General features: G+C 37.3%; 2 protein-coding genes across 2 annotated transcripts; one reads left to right on the top strand and one right to left on the bottom strand.

The window, feature by feature from the left end:
* Nucleotides 1-588: 588 nt before the first annotated feature.
* yipf2 (Yip1 domain family, member 2) lies at nucleotides 589-9,364 on the bottom strand. Its single transcript, XM_051886257.1, has 10 exons — nucleotides 9,292-9,364; nucleotides 9,065-9,145; nucleotides 8,905-8,981; nucleotides 8,682-8,824; nucleotides 8,492-8,572; nucleotides 6,689-6,776; nucleotides 6,441-6,557; nucleotides 4,151-4,317; nucleotides 3,884-4,066; nucleotides 589-2,588 (listed from the first exon to the last, which is right to left on the bottom strand). Exons 3-10 carry the CDS (start codon nucleotides 8,933-8,935, stop codon nucleotides 2,484-2,486), a joined length of 915 nt encoding a protein of 304 aa, XP_051742217.1. The 5' UTR covers nucleotides 8,936-8,981; nucleotides 9,065-9,145; nucleotides 9,292-9,364; the 3' UTR covers nucleotides 589-2,483.
* A 552-nt stretch (nucleotides 9,365-9,916) lies between these two features.
* timm29 (translocase of inner mitochondrial membrane 29) lies at nucleotides 9,917-11,358 on the top strand. The gene is made up of 2 exons (XM_051886259.1): nucleotides 9,917-10,130; nucleotides 10,482-11,358. The coding sequence occupies exons 1-2, from the start codon at nucleotides 10,034-10,036 to the stop codon at nucleotides 11,135-11,137; spliced, it is 753 nt and encodes a 250-aa protein (XP_051742219.1). The 5' UTR covers nucleotides 9,917-10,033; the 3' UTR covers nucleotides 11,138-11,358.
* The last annotated feature ends 2,507 nt before the right edge of the window (nucleotides 11,359-13,865 follow it).

Raw genomic sequence — 13,865 nt, forward strand, 5'->3', positions numbered from 1 at the left:
CTTGAAATGTTGTATAAAATATATGTAGAAATTATTAACCAAGATAAAAGCTTAAAGTTGATTGTTACTTCATGTTAGCCATTGTATTAACACACAAAACATTATTGTAAAGTGTTATACAAAATTCTGTAATATCGCATGTTGTTCAACACCCAATGATTTTCTAGCTTTGTCATTCATGAAACACAAAAAAAGAGAAATTTTGCAGCCTGAGCCTGTCTAAGTTGCTCTTTTCCATACAATTAAAACAGCCAGTGCATGAAATTGATCTCCTTTTAACATAAAGCTATTGTATTTTTTCAGAAGGTGCTTTTATGCCCTTTCTGCTTGCCAACCACTGGTCACTGTCCACATTTGTTGTATGAAAAAGAGCAGATTGGACTAGATTGGGGGAAGAAAGTAAGTCATACAGGTTTGGAGCAATATGAGGGTTTGGGAATGATGAGAGAACTATTTTGGGGTGAACTATCCCTAGTAGTAAAAAAAAAAAAAGCTATACCAAAATCTATTTAAAATACATTTATTTCATACTAAGTATACTTCAAATTCATTAACACCTATTGACATATTACTTAAGACTTACTGATATGAAATTATAATTAAACTTTATTTGGAGTATTTCTTTATTGCACAGTGCACATTTCCTAATATTATGCCTAAAAAGTGTTTTAATATCACTATTAATAAGGATTGTATGATCTCTGTATAATATCAGTCTTTAAATGCAAGATATTTAAAGTGTACCAAAAGTATGCAATAGTTTCACTTCAGCACAATTAAATATACTGAAGTAAATCTAGTTGGACCACAACACTACTTCCACACAATTAATTAGTTCCAATTTAGCAGATTTTAAGTATACCAAAAGAACAGTTGCAGGGTATTTTTAAGCACATAAATATGTAAATGTATTTGTAGTATACTTAGCACAAAATAAATGTATTTCAAATACATTTAAGTATTTTTTTTTTTTAACTTTGTTTTGAAAAGGATGGTTTATTTTTTGCTCATCCTCATGTCATTTCAAAACTGAATGAGTTTCTTCTGTAGAACATAGATATCTTGAGAATTCCTCATTTTGCACGACATGAGGTGAGTTAATGACAGAATTGTCTCTTCTGGTTGAACTACCCCTTTAAAGGGTTAGTTTACCCAAAAATGAAAATTCTGTCATTAATTACTCACCCTCATGTTGTTCCACACCCGTAAGACCTTCGTTCATCTTCAGAACACAAATGAAGATATTTTTGATGAAATCTGAGAGATTTCTGTCCCTCCATAGACCGTCTATGCAACTGACAATTTGACACTTAAAAAAAAAGTTCATAAAGAGATCATAAAACTAATCCATATGAATCGAGTGCTTTAATCCAAATTTTCTGAAGAGACTCAATTGCTTTATATGACCAAGAGATATAATTTAAGCTTTTATTCACATTTAACCATTGATCAGCAAACATAAACAGAAGCTCAACCGAACCTGCTTGACAAGTGAGAACAAACCTCTTGTGGAAGCTCAAACATACTGCGTAACACACGAGAATGAACCATGTTGGTTTTCACAGGCATCAAGCAAACATGCTTGAGCTTCTGTTTACCACGACTTATGTGTGAGTTGATGAATGTTTATATGAGAATAAAACCCTAAATTAAATCTGTTCATCATATAAATCGATCGTGTCTCTTCAGAAAATTTGGACTAAACTGCTCAAATCATATTGATTAGTTTTACGATCTCTTTATGAACCTTTTTGAAGTGTCAAATTGTCAGTTGCATCGCTGTGAATGGAGGAACAGAAAGCGCTCAGATTTAATCAAAAATATCTTAATTTTTGTTCCAAAGATGAGCGAGTCTTACGGTTTTGGAACGACATGAGGGTGAGTAATTAGTGACAGAATTTTAATTTTTGGGTGAACTAACCCTTTAAGAGCACAAAGCAAATCTAATTAGAAATGTTTGGCCCAAAGTAAGAGTGTCATATCCATTCATACCAAACAAGCTCAAAATGAAAAGGTCCACCCTGACAAGAATGATTTTAATCCACAGTGTCATCAAACAGAAAACTGCCCAGGAAAGCAAAATTAAATACTCAATACAGGTACTTCCTCTCAATTTACAGAACAGTGAGAGAAAGTAGTCTTGAAAGGAAAGAGAGCAGTCAGGGGTTATAAGGCAAACCTCAAATCAGTTCACAGTAATGCAAGAAATACAAAAATGGACAACACCCTATCAAATTAAAGGTAATAAATGTTTTCAAGAAAAATACTACAAACTAAAGTCGTCAGTAAATCATTACTGTGATTTCACTTTTGATCTGAGGGAGGTTATTTCATCTGCTAGGTTAGTTACAGACTGGAAACACTTTCGATGGACTTGCTGGGAATGCGTGTGTGCGTCTAGCATTAGCACACTTATCAGAACTCCTTCATTGTATTTTCTATGTCCTTTGAATCTAAAGACTCCTAGGTTCCCGTTCAGCTGGTCATTGATGTTTTCCTACGTTAAGTGCTGTGTGATTTGAGGCTGGGGTAATCTGTTGGCCGGAGTGTGATGATCCTGTGTACGTTGCCGTTTGGAAGAAGTAGAGCTAAAACGAGAGAAGAAATGTATTAAATACTAAAGCTGAGTGTCATAATGGATGGAGTAATTGTACCAGAAGAAATAATGAATGAAACTGCATGTATGATTGGAAGGGGAGTTTATGTTTATGCTTTATGTATTTCAGTCATTCTCAAAGGATACACTACCGTTCAAAAGATTGGGGTCGGAAATATTTATTAATGTTTTTGATAGAAGTCCGTTGTGCTTACAAAGGTTGCATTTTTTTTTCACAATTTTACTGATTTTTTTACTTTATTTTTTAGCATAATTACAGTCTTCAGTGTCACATGATCCTTCAGAAATCATTCTGTTATGATTTACTGTTCAAGAAGCATTTATTATTATCAATGTTGAAACCGTTGTGCTACTTAAAGGGATAGTTCTCCCAAAAATAAAAAATTCTGTCATCATTTACTCACCCTAACTGGTATAAATTTCTTTGTACTGCTGAACGCAAAGAAAGACATTTTGAAGAAAGTTTGTAACCAGGCTGCTTTGGGCCACCATTGACTTCCATAGTAGGAAAAAAAATTACTATGGAAGTCAATGGTGGCCCAAAGCGGCCAGGATACAAATTTTCTTTAAAATATCTGGCTTTGTTTTCAAAAGAAAAAAGAAATTTATACCAGTTTAGGGTGAGTAAATGATGACAGTTTCATTTTCATTTTTGGGTGAACTATCCCTTTAATATTCTTGTGGAAATCATGATGCATTTTTTGATGTGCAAAACATTCAAAAGAACAGCATATATTTGAAACAAATCTTTTGTAACATATAACACATCTTTACTGTCATTTGATCCATTTAATGTGTCCTTGCTGAATAAAAGAATTTATACTTATTTCTTAAAAAAATACTGACCCCAAACTTTTGAATAGTAGTGTATGTCAGATTATAAATCACTCAAGCTCTATCAACAGCATCTGTAGTTGTAAATTATCACAGAAAATAATATGGACTCATCTTTTGATTTGTTAAAAAGTAACAGACTTGAAAGAAAGCACAGAGCAAATTGCTTAAACTGTTTCAAATCAAACGTGTTAGCATAAGACTGATGTGAAAGAGTCTGTGCAAAATAATATGAAATCTCTCAACATATGGATAACAGGAATTACGGTAACGCTTAGCCAGTAGTTGCTCCTAGAAAAATAATCCAACCTTGAAAGGCCAAGTTAAGGAATTTTAATGCTCAAAGACGAGTAAAAATGATGTTCTGTGATGTAGCTAATTGCTTTTAAGGTGTATTTGACCTGGAATATTAATTTGAAGAGTTTCTCTCACCTTGCAGCCAACAGCCAGAAGGGCATGAAGTGACACTATAACTGCCATGGTAGTGAAAGCCGTTAGTTTTGTGTCGTCGCGAACAGCCGGCCAGAATGTCATGACCAACACAGAGCCAGAGATCACCATGGCAATGACAATCAACAGCCACTGGAGCCAGTATAAGGGAATGGTCCATAATATCTAAAAGCAGAGATCAAGTATGACTTATTGGGTTTAATGTGATGAAGCCTGATCATGTGTTTTTGAACATTATCTCAAACTTACCGAGGTAGGGATATAAATGAAGAGAGAGTACCCGTACACACAAACAGTCTCTAAAAACGTGTAACCGCTGATCTGTCTCTCAACACTTTGACGCCATGTTAGGAAGCCCCAAACTCCTAGAGGCACCAGCCATGCATACAGGAACACAGCAACTGCTGCGATTGAGACTAAAACAGAACAAATTCTTCATTTAGTATGTTCATAAGCGATTGACAGAAACAGAACTGCTACATGACTTGGTTCTTTTTAATGAATCGAATGAAAAGACTCAAATTGGTTGTGGGTTTAGATTCACTGAACCTCAAATCTGATTGGATGTTCATATATTAATATGTAGTTAATGTATACAGGTGCATCTCAAATTAGAATATCATGAAAAAGTTTTTTTTTCTGTAATTTAATTCAAAAAGTAAAACTTAAATATATTCTAGATTTATTAGACATAAAGTAAAATATTTCCAGACTTTTTTGTTTTCATTTTGTTGATTACAGCTTGCTGCTCAACAAAATAAAAAAATCAGTATCTCAAATTATTAGAATATTTAATTTCAAGTTCTATTAAATTACCATTATCAGGGTATAAATACTGGGTTTAGGTCAGTAATCCCAACAGCAGTCATGGGGAAGTCTGCTGACTTGACAGTTCTCCAAAAGACGATCATCAAGACCCTCTACAATGAGGGCAAGCCACAGAGGGTCATTGCTGAAAGAGTTGGCTGTTCGCAGAGTGCTGTGCCAAAGCATATTCATGGAAAGTTGACTGGAAGGAAAGTGTGGTAGGAAAAGGTGTACAAGTGAAAGGAATGACCACAGGCTTGAGAAGATTGTCAAGCGAAGCCGATTTAAGAACTTAGGAGAGCTTCAAAAGGAGTGGACTGAAGCTGGAGTCAGTGCATCAAGAGCCACCGCACACAGACGTCTTCAGGAAATGGGCCACAACTGTCACATTCCACGTACCAAGCCACTTCTGAACCAAAGACAACGTCAGAAGCGTCTTACCTGGGCTAAGGAGAAAAAGAACTGGACTGTTGCTCAGTTCTCTTTTCAGATGAAAGTAAATTTTGCATTTCATTTGGAAATCAAGGTCCCAGAGTCTGAAGGAAGAGTGGAGAGGCACAGAAACCATGTTGCTTGAAGTCCAGTGTGGAGTTTCCACAGTCAGTGATGATTTGGGCTGCCATGTCATCTGCTGGTGTTGGTCCACTGTGTTTTCTGAAGTCCACAGTCGATGCAGCCATCTACCAGGACATTTTAGAGCACTTCATGCTTCCTTCTGCTGACAAGCTTTATGGAGATGCTGATTTCATTTTCCAGCAGGATTTGGCACCTGCCCACACTGCCAAAGGTACCAAAAGCTGGTTCAATGACCATGGTGTTACTGTGCTTGATTGGCCAGCAAACTCACCTGACCTGAACCCCATAGAGAATCTATGGGGTATTGTCAAGAAGATGAGAGACACCAGACCCAACAGTGCAGATGACCTGAAGGCCGCTATCAAAGCAACCTGGGCTTCCATTACACCTGAGCAGTGCCACAGGCTGATTGCCTCCATGCCACGCCGCATTGAGGCAGTAATTCATGCAAAAGGAGGCCCAACCAAGTATTGAGTGCACAGAAATGAACATACTTTTCAGAAGCCTGTCATTTCTGTTTAAAATATCCTTTTTTTTATTGATCTTATGAAGTATTTTTTGAGATAGTGAATTGGTGGGTTATTGTTAAATTTGAGCCAAAATCATCACAATTAAAAGAACCAAAGACTTAAAGTACTTCAGTCTGTGTGCACTGAATTTATTTAATACACGAGTTCCACAATTTGAGTTTAATTACTGAAATAAATGAACTTTTCCACGACATTCTAATTTATTGAGATGCACCTGTATGAATTAAAAACAAATGTTAACAAAACGTTCTATTATTTTAGTTTAATATATTTGTAGAATATATTGTTAGGTCCAATTACTTTTGAATTGTTAGTTCACCCAAAAATGAAAATTCTGTCATCATTTATTTTACTCAACCTCAAGTTGTTCATTGACTACCATAGTATTTTTTTCCTACTATAGTAGTCAATGGGGGGGCGAGATCTGCTTGGTTACAAACATTCTTCCAAATATCTTCCTTTGTGTCCAGCAGAATAAAGAAATTTATACAGGTTTGGAACAACTTGAGTGAGTAAATGATTTTCATTTTTGGGTGAACTATCCCTTTAAATTACTAAAAAAAAATCATTAGGAAATCATAAGCAGAATCATTCTCTACAAAATCCCATCCCTACTGCCCTCTCACCTCTGTGGAATTCAGGTCTGTAGTGATAATCTGTGTCTCCCATTTCACTTAGAAATTTGAAGATGTTTCCACTGATGGCCACTGAGAACACTAGAGTCACACAGATCCAGAAAGGACCTGACAGAGGAAGGAAAACAAAAACTAAACTGCCTGAGAGTTTCATAATAACCCAGGAAAGGAAAAATACACTCAAATATAAAGAAATTGTTTGGGTGTGCTGTGAGATTAAAAATAACATGGTACATTACCATAAAGATCAGGGTTACTTCGAATGTTGTGTTTGACGAAATTCCTTCCTGGCAAAGGCATAACTGAGCCCTTTATCCTATCCAGCACCTACAATAATAAAGACAACATCACATACAACTAGACATGTACATTTCCTGAAGAAAATGTTAGTGGTGCTTGTCGTGCGCAACTATACTGCCCCCTACACTGCTAGCATGTTTTTAACAAGATGCTAACATAAGCATGTTGCTAGCATGATGCTAGCACATTTTGACTTTTTTTAAATCATGTTTTAATGGTAAACTAATTGCGATTAGCATTTTGCAATTCACTGCTAGCATGTGTAGCATGTTGGAAGTCCAAAGGCTGCTTGCTAGTATGAATGATATAACCAACCCCCATGCCTCTATGACATTCAGATTTGAAGTTATCCTTCTTTGGATTTGGGTTGCTAGGGTGTGGCTAGGAAGTAGATGATTTGTGATTGGCTGTTTGCTGCCCTGAGTCAAACAAGACCACGCTTACGTTTCTATGACACTTCTATCCAAAGATATCCCTTTGATCTTTTTCAATGGAAGTATATGGAACTTGTTACTAGGGTGCTCTAAATGGTTACTAGAGCATGGCTTGATAGCTTCACAATAATCGTGAGAGACTGATTGGTTGCCTAAGTGAAATCACCCCCTTGTCTCTATGACATTGTGATCCAGAGTTATGTTCAATACAATATCCCTATGCAAGTTAACATAGTAGGAAAAACATGCATGCGCAATGGGCATTCCCTTCTCCATAGTATGTTAATGGGCCAATTTCGGGTGGCTCTTACACCCCAGGGGTACAATTTACTTCCCATTGTGAGGTCTGTTCTTACAGAGCCTGCCAGCCTCTTCAAATGTGGTAACCCAAGCTATGACCCATCAAAGTTCGTCGCAAAGTTTGGGACTTTTTCGCTCACTTTTTCGCCCACCGGGTGAACATCGTACACCCGATTGCTTAGAAAAGTCATAGCACACCTCTCCTCAATAATCTGCACGATTTGATGCCTCATTCATGGGTCTATGACAAACGGTGCGGGAGGAGTAGCGCGCCAAAGTTTTGTGTGGAATAAGTATGCAAGAGAACAATAGTGACCACCAATAATTACTCGAGTTGTTGATGTTCACACTTGAATGTGATAGCTCCAAGTAGGTAAATGACCAAGCAAACAGGATCCCCCTTTAAAATATTAGTAATTTATCAAGATATGAGATATCAAGACTAAAATTATGTTGCAGGTTAATTTGGATGAGCAAACAAAAATTTCTTTACAATAGTATGTTTGTGGGTCAATTTACACAGAAGCAAAATGAAAATACTTATTTTTAATGTATTTTGTTATGTCAGTTACTCAACTACCCTTTTATTTACATTTATGTATTTGGCAGACGCTTTTATCTGAAGAGACTTGTTATGACGGCATACTTTTATATCAGTTCATGTATGTTAATTTTGCTGGGAAATGAACCCATGATTTTGGCGTTGCTACCGCAATACTTCTACTGTCGGCACAGAATAAGTGCTTTTCTACACTTTAAAATGTTAAAATGTTTTAAAAATAGTTTTAAAAACTTACAATACTGTAAAATGTATAGTTTGTGCTAAAATTTTTGTATGTATGTGTGGTTAATGTTAAAGGTTTACTGTTTGTACCCCATAGTGTAATTTTTAGTAAATTATACTGAATCTAGTAGGGTCAAATTGACCCACACATCAATGTGGTCTTACCCTGATTTTAATATAATACAAGGGTTATAAAGAATGCCAGAAGTAAGAAAACAATGTACCTGCACTGTATCTACGTTGAAGAACGACTGATAGTATTCAAACGTCCAAAAACCACCAGTTTGTTTTTCACCTGCAAGCAACTGTGGGAATAATGAACAAACTGGCTTATACCATTGACTGTAAAATAAGAGGCATGTGAAATAAGCAGCTACTTGTGAGCTTATTTGCCCGTTTTGTTCTGCAGCTCACCTCTGAACTCTCTTGCTGATTGTCTTCATCGTCTGACAAATCCACTTTAACTTCTCCAGAGGAGGCTGCGGCGCTGGGGCTGGAGATGCTGAGGGTTGCAGCTCCAGGGTTTGAAGACAGGAGATCTGCAGCTTCGTCAAACTCTGGAAACGTGCAGAATGAAGATTAAAGCAGAGAGCCAGAAAGACAAGAACAAGGTGGCACATATCAGAGGCATAATTACCCTGAAACTTTAGATCATCTGGACTAGCCATGACTGGAGATCACAGGACTCTCAGGGAGTTCTCATAAGAATACTATCTGCGAGGAGAAAAGAGCATAAACATCATCATTCGACAGCCGTCAGCACTAAAATCAGATCAGATTTTGACTGATTCACTCACCTGGCTGCTACAATATGGTAATCCTGCAGTATGCCAACGCTGGCTCCTTCTGGCAACTTCAACAATCGAGCTTGTTTTAAGCTAGCAGGTAAAAAAAAAAACAATTGTTTCGTCAGCTCGGATGCTATTTAACCGTATCTTTTAATGAACTGATATTTTAAAAATCATTGACCGATTCGATTGTAGCCAGAATAGGTTTGATACCGTCTTAAAACACAGGGATTTACCGTTATCGTCCCCATGTTCCACGTCACCTGCAGGGTGTCGATGCGTCAAAACATGATCACGTGACCGGAACAAAGCCGGAATTAAAACTGTGTATGTTTTTACCTGTACGTAGTTTTTACAGTATACTGATGGCTCAAAATGAAGGATCGTCAAGGCATGTTGCATTATATCTTAGACCAAAAGGGTTTTTATGAAATAAAACCTCTGTGTATTGTTTTTGTTGTTGTTGACTACTTATGATAAAATAAAATTTCCTGACTGTTATGTAATAATTAAATACTTGACAAACATATTTATTAATACAGACGTATATGAAATACTCAGAAAGTCTTGTACATTAAATTCATATTCACTTGCCAAATTCCACATTCACAGATCCAGATATTCCAATTATAGACCACTTTATTTTGTTTTTTATGAAAGAAATTTAGCAATACCTCATACCAATTAAGTTGTCTAAAGAAAACATTAGATAATCAAAACATAGTGACAATTAATACCCCTCCCTTATTTTGTTTTACTTTTTGGTGTTTAACGTGGAACGGAAAAAGGAATTTTGTGTTTCCCAACCGGACCAATAACATTTCACGTGCTGTGCGTCTCGCCATTTTGGCTCTTCAGTTTCACCGTCGCCACTGTTGCTGCGTTGGGCCAGTCTTGAAACTGTCTTCTGAAAGCTCTTCCTGTGCTATATCCACCGTGAACTGTGAACTGTAACACTTCGTGAGTTCATTTGCTAACATGGCCGCCTCGTGGCTGCTGAAGAGATGGTGCTCTACAGCAGTTACAGTGACAACCAAGGGCACAAGATGGCAAAGACTGATAAACAGTCGCGCAGGTAAGACTAAGCCACACTTATTCTTTTTGCTTCTGACATAAGCAGAAAGACAGTGTTCGTATTACCTTTAGGTGGTCAGTCAAGTGAGTCAAGCATACATTTCTTTTAGTTATCATCTGAATTTACTGCAGTGCAGGAGTGTTAAATTTATCTACAGACATACAACTGTATTAGTACTAGTTTGCTAACTATTTTTCTAACTCGGTCTGTGTTACAATGGCACTAAGATGCTTCTGTATTGCATGCTATATTTTATCATTATTATTGCATTATTTTATGTACATTGTGTCAATAAGAAAAGTGTATTTGTTGAATGTTAATCAAGATCTGCTGTTTTTTCACTGTTTTCAGCTGCATGGTGCCGTAGTCTTTTAAGCGATTATAAGGAGGCTTGTCGTGAGGCAGTTTTGGGGGCCCGGGAGCGACCCCTCAAAGCTTCAGTGTACCTGGGTCTTATGGGAGGAATGTACGCCTGCTGTTACACCAACCCTGATGATGGTTCCTTTGAGACCAGTCTGCTAGAAACCTCCAACCGTCTGGCTCTCCTGTCACCATGGATACGCAGTGGCACCTCAGATGGACACGTCCAGACCCTTGTGAAACTGCGAAATGAGGGCAGGCTGCGCTATGCCAGTCTGGGCATTGCCTCTTTGGCTTATTACACAGACTACAACTCTGAGTCTAGCCTGTATGAGGCGCGTTGTTCAGCAATCTCTGTGCCCTGGACAGAGCTGCCAAAACGTGTGCTAGATGTGGGCTTTGCGGGACGCTGGTGGGTGCTTGATCATAAAATGAAGGATTTTGATATAAACGAGGAGGAGTTCAAACATCTTCCTCCTGCTCTGGTGGCAACAGTCCCCCCGTCACCCCAGATAACTGAAAGGAACGAAAAGCTTCATCAGGAATCGTGGAAAGCTGTGGTGATGGAGGATGAGAGCTATGAATTAGATAGTATACAAAAAGACATGGACATATCTGTTAAAGGAAAGGAAAGTAACACAACATAATAAGATGAATGTGCTATCTCATATATGACCCCAGTGATCATGCTTGCAAGAATCAGCTGTTGATGAGAAATGAAAAGTAAAAGATATGATAGCAGAAATCATTATTATAACGTGTTTATGGAAGTAAGCAACGTTACAATGTATTCTGTTACTTCACTGCTAAAGTTGTGCAAATAAGTGTGACAGGATGACTACAAAAACATTAAAACATCTGTACTGTATGCTGACCTTGTTTTCTTTGACAGAATAGCACAACACTACATAAACTGATCAAAAATATATCTCTTTGTCAACGTTTCTCCATCTGGGAGAAAGAAAAAGCTTTCTATAAACTGTTTTATTTTAATTGTATTTTTATTTGCAATAATGGGGGAGTTATAGAATGAATATATATTAGTAAAGACTTTCTTCATTTTTACAAAAAAAAAAAAAAATTCAAATAAATGCTGTTCTTTCTCAATTTCTATTAAGCAGCACACCTGTTTTAAACATTGATAAGAAATTTTTCTTTACCAGCAAATCTAATCTTAAAGGGTTAGTTCACCCAAAAATGAAAATAATGTCATTTATTACTCACCCTCATGTCGTTCCACACCCGTAAGACCTTCGTTCATCTTAAGAACACAAATTAAGATATTTTTTGATAAAATCCGATCGCTCAGTGAGGCCTGCATTCAAAGCAATGACATTTCCTCTCTCAAGATCCATAAAAGTACTAGAAACATATTTAAATCAGTTCATGTGAGTACAGTGGTTCAATATTAATGTTATAAAGCAACGAGAATATTTTTGGTGCGGCAAAAAAACAAAATAACGACTTATTTAGTGATGGCCGATTTCAAAGCACTGCTTCAGGAAGCTTTGGAGCATTATGAATCTTTTGTGTCGAATCAGCGGTTTGGAGCACCAAAGTCACGTGATTTCAGCAGTTTGGCAGTTTGACGCACGATCCGAATCATGATTCGACACAAAAGATTCATAATGCTCCGAAGCTTTATGAAGCAGTGTTTTGAAATCGGCCATCACTATATAAGTCCTTATTTTGTTTTTTTTGGCGCACCAAAAATATTATCGTCGCTTTATAATATTAATATTGAACCACTGTACTCACGTGAACTGATTTAAATATGTTTTTAGTACATTAATGGATCTTGATAGAGGAAATGTCATTGCTGGCTATGCAGGCCTCACTGAGCCATCAGATTTCAACCAAAATATCTTAATTTGCGTTCCAAAGGTGAGCGAAGGTCTTACGGGTCTGGAACGGCATGAGGGTGAGTAATAAATGACATTTTTTTCATTTTTGGGTGAACTAACCCTTTAACCCACATTAGAATGATTTCTGAAAGATCATGTGACACTGAAAACTGGAGTAATGATGCTGAAAATTCAGCTTTGCCATCACTGGAATAAATTACATTTTAAAATAGCTTAAAATAAAAAATAAAAAACAGTTCTTTTGAGTTGAAATAATGTTTCACAATATTACAGTTTTTACCTGTATTTTTGATTGATGAGCATATAATTTTTTCGTAACTAACCAATAATTTTTGCTGCCTTTTTTAAAACAGTTCATTTAAAAAAAGTGTCGGGTTAATTATGTCCATTAATCCCATTACCTTTGACCTTCTGTTTCTGTGGCCGACTTTGATTCATTTTCAGGGGAAATCCTCTTTTACATTAATCTCTTTACTCTTCCTCTCTCTGGCTTGTCTTCCTCCATTAGTCTTTCGCTCGCTCCCCCATGCAGTCCTTTCTAAGATGGTTGGTATTGATTCACTGGCTCATGGAGCAGCATTCGTCTCTTTTTTTTCTGATTGGTATCTCAGCTCCTGGAGAAGACTGTTCATTCTGATCGTGCAGTTCTCCAGCAATAAAGCATGTAAACGCAGTGCTGACCCGTTCATGTCAAACTAGACAAGATCATAATTTCAGTAAAAGGCCAAATAATGAAAGTAAAGGATAGTACACACTTAATGATGAAAAGCACTTAAGATACACTAATGAAAGTGTAGAAGCCCATTCAAAGACGTTTCTAATAACGCAGCAGTGGCAGACTGCAGGGGCTTATCTATGTGTAACTTAACCCCGCTACAGTCAATGTTGAAATAATAATGTCATTAGGGTGCATTTACAAACTGACTTACAGAAATATTGCATGTCACTCGAGACGAGTATTAATGAGAGAAGACCTATGGCTTGCTTTAGGCAAAGGCTGAACCATCTGAAATCCTAACGATCTCCTTTTAACTTCTCCGCTGTTATAAATGACTCTTACTGTTGTATATTGAAATGGTCACTTAGCATTATCACACCGCTGTTATCCAATCACTAAAGATTTTCAGCCGGTAGGAGGATGTTGCTTTAGCCTCGGGCAGCGGTATCTGATGTGCCTCAATCCTCATAATGTACTGAAGCACTCTGTCTGTCCATCAGGGTGTCCACAGGGACCCAGACATTGGCTGATTGCTAAAATGGAGGAGCTTTTCTAACAGTGTAACGCTCTCTGCAAGACACTCTCAGCTCAGACACACCACTGCTGAGTCCCAGTGCTTTTAAAGTGCTGTCCCTGGCCTGTCTTGTTGCCTTCAAGCTCACTGAACTGAGATAACTAGGCAGTGGGAAGCAATGGAGTGGAAGCCCACCATGTTTTTTCAGGTAGTGTCACTGCTGTCTTGTTTGCTTTTTACTAGGCTAAATGATGAGGGAGATGGAAAACTGGTACTCA

This window comes from Ctenopharyngodon idella, chromosome 3 (genome assembly GCF_019924925.1).
Source record: "Ctenopharyngodon idella isolate HZGC_01 chromosome 3, HZGC01, whole genome shotgun sequence".
Lineage (NCBI taxonomy): Eukaryota > Metazoa > Chordata > Actinopteri > Cypriniformes > Xenocyprididae > Ctenopharyngodon > Ctenopharyngodon idella.

What these genes read in the sequence shown, in the direction of transcription:
- yipf2 (XM_051886257.1), bottom strand. Translation starts at nt 8,935, where the DNA reads ATGGCTAGTCCAGATGATCTAAAGTTTCAGG. An exon ending in AGATGATCTAAAGTTTCAGG is followed by an intron (nt 8,825 to 8,904) that starts GTAATTATGCCT and finishes GCACGTTTCCAG; the next exon opens with AGTTTGACGAAGCTGCAGAT. An exon ending in TCAACGTAGATACAGTGCAG is followed by an intron (nt 6,777 to 8,491) that starts GTACATTGTTTT and finishes TTATTATTGTAG; the next exon opens with GTGCTGGATAGGATAAAGGG.
- timm29 (XM_051886259.1), top strand. Translation starts at nt 10,034, where the DNA reads ATGGCCGCCTCGTGGCTGCTGAAGAGATGGTGCTCTACAGCAGTTACA. An exon ending in ACTGATAAACAGTCGCGCAG is followed by an intron (nt 10,131 to 10,481) that starts GTAAGACTAAGC and finishes CACTGTTTTCAG; the next exon opens with CTGCATGGTGCCGTAGTCTT.